Here is a 10,102-nt window from a genome sequence, read left to right as displayed (position 1 = left end):
GAAAACTTCGGACCTAAATGATTGAAGTGGTTGCATACGTTGGAAGCACTTCATTTTTTGGCTGCTGGGTTGCATTTGGCCTTGGCCACCCAGGGGGGTAGGCGTAACATGGTTGCTGCCTCCTGGCCGGTACTTTCGTGCGGCTGGAAGGGTGCCGCACTTTTATGCATCAGGAATCCTTCCAAGCCTTCCCCGAGAGGGACTGCCAACAGCGTTCCCCAACCACCCAACTTCCGTAGCATATCCCGAGGTACCGGTCCCTGCTAGAGACTCTGGTCAACATGTTGTATCCTCAGGTGCAGAGGTCCACGGAGACTAGCACGGATGATGAACTACGCGGCGGCGCCTCCTCGGCGCCATCTACATGAACAACCACTCCACCAGCCATCTCTAGCCGACGGTGCCACGGCCGGCTTGCTCTTTTTGGACGCGCCATTTTACATGGTGGTGAGGCTGCGTCTGAAGGTCAGCTACAGGATGTCCACCTCGCATCCGCCTTGACAGCAATGGACCGTTAAGCCGCCCCTCCTTATCGGCTTGGTGGCTGGTACGAGCGGGCATACGGCCTCCTTTTGTTGTGATTGTGCTTGGCACATGGTGGTTGCATCCACCTCGGCGGACCCTGGAGGGCCTGCGGGTTTGATTGGCAGGCACGTACGTTGCGTCCAGACATTAGCATCCAGTCCTGGACGCCACCGGACGAAGGGCTTGTCGGCATCGCATAATTTTGGAGGCAGGGATGGAGATCAACTACAACAACTATGTGGACGTGCCATTTCGCATAATGGCGACCGACGCTGCGCCCAGAAAAGTCTGCTGCGGGATATCGCCCAAACCAGATTGGTCTGACGCGTTCGCGAAGCGCGTTTTCGTGTGATTCCGCGCTCAGGCTGGCCCGTAACGGCCGTCGTCATGTTCCGGCACCGAACCTATCTCCGGCCGTTTTGATTTCCAGTCACGACGATATCGCAGCACCGCCGTAGAACCACAACAGTTGTGCCTCCTTATGAAGCTACCAGCCCATTCCGCGAAACCCTACCCCTCTGGGCTCGAATAGCGCCATAAGCACGTACCTGTCTCTCCCGGCGCAGTACTAGCAGCTGCTCTTAAACATCGTGCTTCTCCAATTCTCATCCCTATGCCAGCCGACGAGGCCATCCACGAGCCGGGGTCTCATCTCCTTGCGCCCAGAGCCCTTTGATGCCCCAGCCGCAGACCCTCCAGCAGGAGGCCGACCTGCCGACGCGCATTGTTGGCTCGCAACGTCGCCGCGATATTTTGCCGAGTGCGCCCGGACGGCCCCAAGCTCCGTCGCTGGCAACGTCGCGGCCAAGAACCACATCCCCCAGAAGGACGCCGACGGCAAATTCCCGTGCCCGCACTGCAGCAAGACGTATCTCCATGCTAAGCACCTCAAGAGGCACCTTCTCCGACGTAAGTGGCGCGCGAGCCCCAAATTCTGTTCCCCTCCATTCTGGCATATCTTAACTATTATATGATTCTCCGCAGACACGGGAGACCGCCCCTACATGTGCGTCCTCTGCCGCGACACGCTTTCGTGCATCCTGAAGCGCCACTTCCAGAAGTGCTCGATCCGTCGTGGCAACCCTACTAGCGCTAGCCACTTGTCGCATCCCCATGCGTACTTCAAGAGTTAGGCAGCGCAAATGGCTATAGGCAATGAGGATGAGCTCAGCCACGTTAACGGCGTGGGCAACGTGGGCCCGGACGGCGTCGTCCGCCCTTCGACGGCGCTGGAAACATGTCCAATGACGATATAAACCCTTTGATAACGACAGCAACCCTATTTCCTACTCGATACAACCACCCAATTAGAATAGCATACCCGCCATATCTTGGTGGTGGTGAAGTGCAGGTGCATGGGGCCATGGCAGGTCGCCTTGGCGGCCGGTGGTGTAGATGCAAATACCTAAACTAAAACCATTTACAGCTCGGTATTTTGCGTTCCAAATTATGCTTGCCTCTGGCACAGCCAGCCGAACTTTTGGTCAAGGTGCTCCGACGGTAGGACGCCGTATAGGGAGCAACAACAATTACCAGCCCTTAGAGTGGTAGCTGCCGTCGCGGCCAAAGTACTGGTCGTAGGTGCTAGCATTGATGTCGTTACCCTCCTTCGTCACCACCTTATCCGGGTCCTGCTTCAGGTTGGCCGCGTCGTGAGAGGTGTGCCGGCGCTTGAGAACCGCGTTGACGGTGGAGGACTTCTGTGACCTTTCCCAGACCAGGTGTCGGCGGAGGGATTCGGTCAGCTCCGTGGATATCATGTTGCGCCTGGTAGTCCTGGGCGATAGTGCTGCCTGGTGGGCGTTGGCGGCGGGTGTCAGGATCGGTTGAGCTGCCGACCTCGGGATCTCGTTAATGGACTTTAGGGGAGCGGTTCGGGTGCCCTTTTTCATCATCAGCGGGCCGTCGTCCGAGCCGTTGTGTGACGAGACGAAGGACGGGCCCTGGCGCGGCGGCCGGCCCTGGCGGATTGCTGGCGTCGATTGCGAGATGTCGTTGCCCAGCTTTGCTTGTCGGTCGTTGCCCTCCAGGGCGAGCGTGAGGAGCGATCGCCGAGAGGTCAGATTCACCTTGGAGTCGACCCGCTGGAAGTCGAGCTCCTCAGCGCTCGACTTGCCGCTCTCCTCGATCGAGCCTTCCCATTCTAATGAGTCGTCGTCGTTAATCGCGCACTCGTCAACGTCGCCGGCTTCAGTCTGCGGCGGAATTGTCCTGGTCACAAGCTGGTTGCTGGACGACGTCTCCTTCTCCTGTGCTGGGAACATCCTGGCCATGGCCGAGTGTATCGCGCTTTTGAGCGAGTTGTCATTTTCGCTTAGAAAGTCCGGCTGCCTTTTTGGCTGCACGGCTTTTGCTGGAGGGGACGATGTCGGCTCCGGGATCGAATCGATGGGGACCGGCGTAGGCTGGGGGGTTCGAAATATTGGGATATGCGTGGTGGAAAAGCCAAGGACGACGTTACGGCCGGCTCTGCTCGGAGATGCCTTGCCGGCGTCCGGGTTACTCATTATGAAGGGAGGCAGGATGGCAAATGTTTTTGTTTTTTTCCTCCTCTGCCTTAAAGGTTGGAGATAATGACCGGCATTACGGGGGCGGCCTGGGGCTCCTCTTGTTGCTACTGTGCAACCGCTTTTACACGTAAACAAAGGAGCAAAGATAAGGACATCGACAGGAGTTGTTAAAACCGCACCCTTTGGGGTGGCTAGGTGCATCATGTTATGTATGCCGCACCACGACAAAGAGCACCCTAAAAAGAGGAGCTTGAGAACGTTTGGTCGCAAACACGTTTGGGAGGTCTTAGCGGGTGGTATACCGACAAAAGGAGTTGTGATTCGCAAGCTGCTCGCGGATGAAAGCAGCCACCCGGAAACCCACGTCGCTACCCTCCACCATGGAGAGCGGGGTGTAGATCCATGTGACCATGCGGATCGCGCGCTTCGGCATTGTACGTGGCGTATTGGTTTGGGAAAACATACGCGTAGCCCATCAGCATGGGGCTTCGATATTGTATCAGCACCAAAACCAGTCCCGGCTTAAGCTCTTGAGAATGGTTTCGCAGCGGGCGGTACTGTAGCAAATAACTAGGCCCGGGTGACATTAGCTCCGCCGCTGTTAAAGGTATCCTGGCAAGGTGTTGATGAAGTATGTCGCCTGGCTGGGTTTCGGTGCGCAGCTGAGCAGCGCAATATGATTCGCGGTATTGACGAAAAACACGAAAAAACCGAAAGCACACGAGATTCGCTTCTCACAGCAAAAGGAGCCCAGGTAGCTCAGATGCCTAAACATAGCTCAAATCTATGCTCCTCTAGCTCATGCCGCAGTCTTGGTCAACCGGTGGGCGACATCTTTGTGGTCACTCAGGGGCCGCTGAAACAAGCAACTCGAATGGGCCGCCGAACGAAAAAAAGCACGGAAACACACCCTCTTGCTCCGTTTTCGAGTAGTAGCTGCCATTTAAATATATATCAAATGCAGCCCTTGTCACAAAACAGCAGGGAATCACCGCAGCGGCCTGATATTCAGTCGCCTGGCTGGCACTCATTCGCTCGTTCGCGCCCACGGTCCGGGTTCCCGGGGAAGTTAGACGGGGGCTTTTTCTTTAAATGCGCCAAAAAACCTGTAGCATAGCTCCTATGTCTTGGCCAAAAGGAGCAGGGGGTCGGCGTAGCCTGTCCAGTTCTGGTATCGACACAGTCGGGGACTATGCCGGCGAAGGTACTGGTACCCATTAGGCTTTGACAGTAGAAGGCCGTCTACCTTGTCTTAATTCTTCACATCATTTTCGCAGAAAAGAGGTTACATAAAGCAAGCTCACACGGCGGTCGGTGGTGTGGCTGTTCTCGACTCTGTGCTGCGGTCGAATCCTTTCGACATTTTTGCCTATTGCCTCGCTGTCTTTATCCTAGCCTGTCCTTTGTCTTCTCAGGCTTTTGCACCTGCCCCTGGGGAACCTCGCAGAGGCTGTGCCATGGGGGCTCCCGCCTACCTCCCCCGTCGCTCTCCAGCAAGTACGGGTCTCCTCGTCGAAAACGAGATCAACCTTAGGGAAGAACCTGTCGGTCAATATCCCGGGCTCGGTGACGCGCCTAAAGGACTCAGCGGCCAGCTTGAGCCAGATCATGCTAGCACAGTTTGCCAAAGCAGACAAGCCCGCCGGCCCAGCCGTCCTGCAAGTCGCGTCGACAAAACCACTGAGGAAAAGGGGCTGACCGAGTGTGTAAAACGGACTTAACACGACACCTAACGCCGGGAGAACACGATAGCGCGATAAACACGACCTCAAAACACCGCCACGGCGACACCGCCGCCGCTGGCACCAGCGACAGCAACAACAACCACGACGGCTGTCCCGGCGTCAATACCGGCATTGGCACCACCACAATACGCGCCGGCGCCCTCTGAGCCTATCGCGAACCACGATCAACAACCAGACGGCCATCCCGCATCGGAGCAGGCGCAGCAGGAGTGCTTGCTGCAATGGACACACTCTTGAACGGCAGCAAACAAAGAATATCTCGACCCAAGCGTTGCCGCCCTATCGCTCCAATAACATAATGCTGGTATGCTACGACAGAGGTGCCCGGCGACAACGACGACACCACTGGCGAGTTCAAACCCGCTCTGTCCGCAATCCCCGCCGCGGCTAGTGCCGCCCGGAGCCGGCACAAAGGACAAGACGCGACGCCGACACCGACGAGGAAGAAATGCCGTTGATCGAGGACATATGCACGAGGCCGTCGTTTGTGAGGGCTGCGGAACGGGCGCGAACGGGAACACCCTCCTTGCAGCAGCCGCGGCCGCTGGTGCGTATAATGGGCGTCTGCTGGTACACTGGCCCAGACCGCCCGCGCGTCGATTTGTTGATAAGGGCCTCTAGTTTGTTCAGTTCATGCGCCGCGACGAGCGGTCGGCGAGATAAAGCCGCCTGGAGACTAGCATCCTGGTTGGCGGATGCAAAAGATGCGCCGGCGCCGCCCGACCTGACGGCCCGCAACATAAGGGATGGTGTTAAATGCGGAACTTGTAGACCATCGTCATATGCTTGACTTGATCACTAGCCATCGGGCGGTCTTTGGGTTGGCCCGCTCTTCAAATTCGACCCTAAAACCGACCCGCCAGCCCATAGAGAAGCAGCGCAATACGTTTGCAAAAGGGTAGCCAGGTGAGACCGGCCACCTTCTCTCAAACAGAAAGTCCCAAATTGTACGAGGAAATATTTGGCAGATGATATTCCACCTCACCAGAGGGAGAGCCCGTGGGGTCAACTGGCAGGTAAGAATTGGAGATTGACAACAACTATATGAAGTACCTTATCGCATGATCGCAAAAACCATTCGGTCATTCATGGACCAAATATCCGACTGCCCGGTTCAATTGGTCCTATGGGTTGCAGCCGAGCCGAATGTCGCTTTGTCTCTGGGCCTGAGCCTGGGCCTGGGCTCGTCTGTCCTCTCTTTTCTTCGGCATAGCGTTTCATGGCCTCTTCGATGGTAATCTCTCCCCCGGCAGTTCGACTCCCTTCCCCCTCTGCCCGCCTCTTGCTCGTCGGTGCCCGCCTCTTGCTCGTCGGTGCCTACCTCTCGCTCGTCGGTGGCCCCTCTCCTTCGTCGGTGCACGAGTGGCGCTCAGGGGTCGCTAAACGAAGATTCCCGTGAAAACACTCATTGCTTCTCAATCGCTTTTTACTTGGGCCTAAGCCTGGGCCTGGGCTTTGGCGCTCTGTCTTAATCCCTCTTTCTGGAGCCCTCGATCTCCCCCTTCGGGTGCCGAATTCCTCCGCGGTGGATCTTAGTCCAGGCTCGTCAGCCGTCTGACGGCAATCGCTACGGACGTGGGTATCGTCCTTTGCGCTCAGGGTCGTCGCAGGGCTTTGAGGACGATACGGCGCGGGCACCTAAAGGGGGACGTCGTGGTCAGTTTGGCGGACAAGCAACGCGTTAAGATAATGGCGCGGGAGTCTAACATTGTTTCTCCGAGGAGTACTTGCGAAGAAGTCATCGCTTTCTCGAAACCACTCGGGCCTCCCCTTCCCGAACACGACCGCATGGCATCGGAAAGCCGATTCCTCTTTTGTAAGCCCAGTGGCTTTCGCGTGGAGCTCATCCTTCTGTAGCTGCAGCCGCCGCGTCTTCGGGCGCGAGGCTTCAAGGGACGGTTACTTTCGCCAAATCTGCTTCGGCTTTTTCTCGCTCTGGTGTGATTGCTTCGAGTAACCATCTTGCCTTAATGGCCTTCAAGTAGGTGTTACCGTCGTTCATGGCGTAGCAGACGTACAGGAAGGTTGCTCTTTATGTAGCCTAGGACTCCTCGCATTCGCGTTCCAGCCACCCGCTGGCTTTGCCGCTGAGGCTAACGCTGCCGTCACAAAAGTTCACCCTGCCAGGGTGGCTCGGCAGGAAGGCGGAAAAATGCATTTGTGAATGCGCGGCGGGAAACGTGTCAGCAATGTCACAACAAAGAAGTACATTGCAAACTCTCGAAAAACGCAGTGCATATCCCTACTTTCGTGTATACGCTCTGGTGTGCACACCAAAGCCGGAAGACGCGCCTCTGTTTCACGCGCGGCGCTGCTCGGGCAATCGATTGGCAGGCCATCACCCTATGCACACAATTAAGTGTGCCATGGTAATTGCCAACGATGGCCGTGTTTCGCGGACACATACAGGGCTGGCTGCGAGCCGTATTGACTAAAAACATCCGCAGCCGCCTGCAAAGCAGGCACAGGAAGATCTCGGACGAGCTAGGCTTCATTGGGTGATTTATGGCGAGAGAGGTACTTGATCTTTAACCGAATCTGAATACAACTACATGTTTCCTGATACTTGGCCGAACCTTCAAAGCGCGTCAACGTCAACAGGATGGCGTCGACTGCCTGAGGCCTGTAATCGGCGACGGCGACCCGGACCTGGAGCCCTCCTCCTGAGAATCTCGTCGATTTCCTTCTGAACCCCGCAGCTTCTTTCTTTTACGCTCGCTGCCTGGGAGGCGGTTCGTAGACCCTCATTCCTCCCCAACCCTTGTCTAGTCCTTCCGTTTTTAATCACCGTCTGAGCCCGGCAACTGTTTGCTCTTGCTGCGTTGGAAGTGGTGCGAGCACCTCGACAGCCAGATATCCTCGATGGAACTTGATTCCTCCCAGGGCTTGCCTTACCATGATGGCTGACTGCCAGAGACTCGACGTCCGGGCTCGTGCAGGCCAGAATGGCTTCGAGAGGCGGAGGGGACCAGCTCGGGCTTCGGGAATCCTGTCGAGGGGTAGGCGGAGCGGACTTTAGGGGCGTCGCAGCTCCATCGTCATCCAGATCTTCGCGCCTCCTTCCAAGAACCTTGTTGATCATTTCCTCAACTGAGCAACTGTTGTTCCCTTCATGGCTCCTGACTTCTAGTAACTCGACGTCCATGCTCGTCCAGGGCGAGGCTCCGGGAGTCTGGGGAGACCAGCTCGGGCTTTGGACATTCTCTCGCGGGGTAGGCAGAGCGGGTTCGAGGGGCGTTGCAGCTCCGCTCTGGTCAAGGTTGATAAAATCGTTAAGGATGCTGCTATCGCCGGGAGCGTCTTCTATTTCGTTGAAGTCGGGAAGGGGCGGCAGAAGAAAGTCGTCGAAGTGGAGATCGTCGCGAGCAGCCTTGTCGGACTCGTGCTCGAGCGAGATGGAGAATTGGACTTCATCGGCTGAGTCGCATAACAGTGGACTCGGGGGTCCGAGCTGGGCATAGTGGTTTAGCTCCAGTGATGTCCCATCCGTCCATGGAAAAGTGTCGCTGGTGTTAGGCCATATGGAGTCAGTGGGTATGGAATCGGGAAATCCCCTAAGGCCTACGACGCTTTCAACATCGATATCATTGAGTAAGGCGGGAGTCTGCTCGGAGTTCAAAAGAAAGATATCGTCGAGCGAGCCGCCCCCACAGCTAGGGTCGCCGCTCGGCACGGGGTCGGGAGGAGGGAGCATCAGCCGCGCAGGGTCGACGCTGAAGGGATCGCAGGGCTTTTCGGGGGCCCCGGCTGGCGGCGAGGCGAGGTCCATGGTTGTGGTTGTGCTGGGACTGCGCTAGCAGGTCGGTGAACGAGTGAAGGAAGGGGAAAAGTCGAAGAGGGGGAGGGACCCCTTTATATAAACGAGCTACGCCGCTGCGCCGCTTTGGCAGAAAGGCAGCACTTTGCCAGCTTTGGCGGCTTGGCTAAACCTCCGCCACTTGTTAGGCACGTGTATTAAATGCACAGGGACACAAAGTCGACCTGGGAATAGGGAAAACCATTCAGATTTCTTTCTTGTCTTTCGACCACCCTCTGCTAAGCCCCTCGCCGCTTTCGCGTCGACACGCGAGGATGAAGGCGAAACGGCCCTCGGCTCGAGTGAGCTAAGGGTGCATGGCGCTAGCGAGGTAGAAATTCTTTAGACCGAGCATCGAAACGATGGTTCCAGAGGCGGATTGAAGCCATAAGCTCTTCCGTCGCTCGAGCTCCCGCTCTCGACCGAGAATCCAAAGGGCTTGCCTATCGTTTAGGTTGTCGGTGCTCTGCTCGTAGGATCTTCCGTTGCCGCATGGGGTGGGGTTGGAAAAGAATCGACTGCTCGAGCTGCTCCCTCGCACGCCTCCGTCGTGGAGGAGAATGATAATCTTCCGCCGCCATGGAGCCCAGGCCAACCCTTGCCGTTATATGCGGCTGATACACAGTACCTGCGGCCCCCTAGCCACAGCCAGCACCTTGAGCTCCAGCTGGCAACATATTCTTCAGACGTCGTAGCCCATCCACACTTCCCCGCCTCCCTGGCTGAGGAGGAAGTAGAGGACAAAGGCAACTACGTGCGCATGTTCTGTCATCACGCCAGCAGTGTAGCCGAACCCCTCAACCGGTTTTTGAAAAAGGATGCGCCATTCGACATCGGCCCTGAACAAACTGAGGCATTTAACAAGCTGAAGCAACTAGCCTGTGAAGCACCAGTCCTGGCATTTTTCCGCCCCGGAAAGCCCACACGAGTCGAAACAGATGCTTCTCGCAACGCAATAGGTGGTGTAATCTGGCAGGAGCAAAACGACGGAGATTGAAAGCCAGTGGGCTACTTCTCTAAGTCAATGAACAGTGCTGAGAGAGCATACCCGATCCAAGGCCGAGAACTGCTTGCTGTGGTGCAAACATTAAAGCATTATTATCCCGAACTCCTTGGAATGAAGTTTTTCGTCGTCACAGACCACCAGGCCCTAGCCTTTAACTCGCAAAAGAAGGTCCTTTCAACTCGGCAAGTCCGGTAGGCAGACTTCTTGTCGAACTTCGATATCACCTTCACCTACCGGCCAGGACAACAGAACATCGGCGCGGACGCACTGTCCCGCAAAACAACAGAGCTGCCAACAGTTAAAGCCCGGGAGCTGGAGGAGCGTACTATAGCCCTGATCCCTCCAGAAAGGATCCAGCCAACGATTGCAGCGGTGGCATGGACCGAGCTAGACATTCCGCAAGGTGCCGACCTTGCTGACCTCATCCGAGAAGAAAACGCCGCCCAGCAACTGGGCCTCCAGCATGGCAAAATGTTTGTACCAGAACAGACACGGGACGGCAAAATTTTCCTGCGTACAG

At 56.6% G+C, this 10,102-nt stretch overlaps 6 protein-coding genes across 6 annotated transcripts; 3 read left to right on the top strand and 3 right to left on the bottom strand.

Moving 5' to 3' along the window:
* Positions 1-324: 324 nt before the first annotated feature.
* GGTG_13451 (hypothetical protein) lies at positions 325-1,658 on the top strand (the record flags this gene model as incomplete). Its single annotated transcript, XM_009231357.1, has 3 exons — positions 325-465; positions 1,146-1,434; positions 1,510-1,658. The coding sequence occupies 3 exons, from the start codon at positions 325-327 to the stop codon at positions 1,656-1,658; spliced, it is 579 nt and encodes a 192-aa protein (XP_009229621.1).
* A 396-nt stretch (positions 1,659-2,054) lies between these two features.
* Positions 2,055-3,032, bottom strand: GGTG_13450 (hypothetical protein; the record flags this gene model as incomplete). Its single annotated transcript, XM_009231356.1, has 1 exon — positions 2,055-3,032. One exon carries the CDS (start codon positions 3,030-3,032, stop codon positions 2,055-2,057), a length of 978 nt encoding a protein of 325 aa, XP_009229620.1.
* Positions 3,033-4,492: 1,460 nt separating this feature from the next.
* Positions 4,493-4,926, top strand: GGTG_13449 (hypothetical protein; the record flags this gene model as incomplete). The annotated part of the gene is made up of 2 exons (XM_009231355.1): positions 4,493-4,737; positions 4,788-4,926. The coding sequence occupies 2 exons, from the start codon at positions 4,493-4,495 to the stop codon at positions 4,924-4,926; spliced, it is 384 nt and encodes a 127-aa protein (XP_009229619.1).
* Positions 4,927-5,167: 241 nt separating this feature from the next.
* On the bottom strand, positions 5,168-5,521 carry GGTG_13448 (hypothetical protein; the record flags this gene model as incomplete). Its single annotated transcript, XM_009231354.1, has 1 exon — positions 5,168-5,521. The coding sequence occupies one exon, from the start codon at positions 5,519-5,521 to the stop codon at positions 5,168-5,170; it is 354 nt and encodes a 117-aa protein (XP_009229618.1).
* Positions 5,522-6,469: 948 nt separating this feature from the next.
* On the top strand, positions 6,470-6,944 carry GGTG_13447 (hypothetical protein; the record flags this gene model as incomplete). The annotated part of the gene is made up of 2 exons (XM_009231353.1): positions 6,470-6,596; positions 6,763-6,944. The coding sequence occupies 2 exons, from the start codon at positions 6,470-6,472 to the stop codon at positions 6,942-6,944; spliced, it is 309 nt and encodes a 102-aa protein (XP_009229617.1).
* A 310-nt stretch (positions 6,945-7,254) lies between these two features.
* On the bottom strand, positions 7,255-8,549 carry GGTG_13446 (hypothetical protein; the record flags this gene model as incomplete). The annotated part of the gene is made up of 1 exon (XM_009231352.1): positions 7,255-8,549. The coding sequence occupies one exon, from the start codon at positions 8,547-8,549 to the stop codon at positions 7,359-7,361; it is 1,191 nt and encodes a 396-aa protein (XP_009229616.1). The 3' UTR covers positions 7,255-7,358.
* Between the last annotated feature and the right edge of the window lie 1,553 nt (positions 8,550-10,102).

The sequence above is a fragment of the Gaeumannomyces tritici genome, assembly GCF_000145635.1.
Source record: "Gaeumannomyces tritici R3-111a-1 unplaced genomic scaffold supercont2.13, whole genome shotgun sequence".
Lineage (NCBI taxonomy): Eukaryota > Fungi > Ascomycota > Sordariomycetes > Magnaporthales > Magnaporthaceae > Gaeumannomyces > Gaeumannomyces tritici.
The sequence above is the reverse complement of the archived record's forward strand: the minus strand, read 5'-3'. Positions and strand labels throughout refer to the sequence as shown.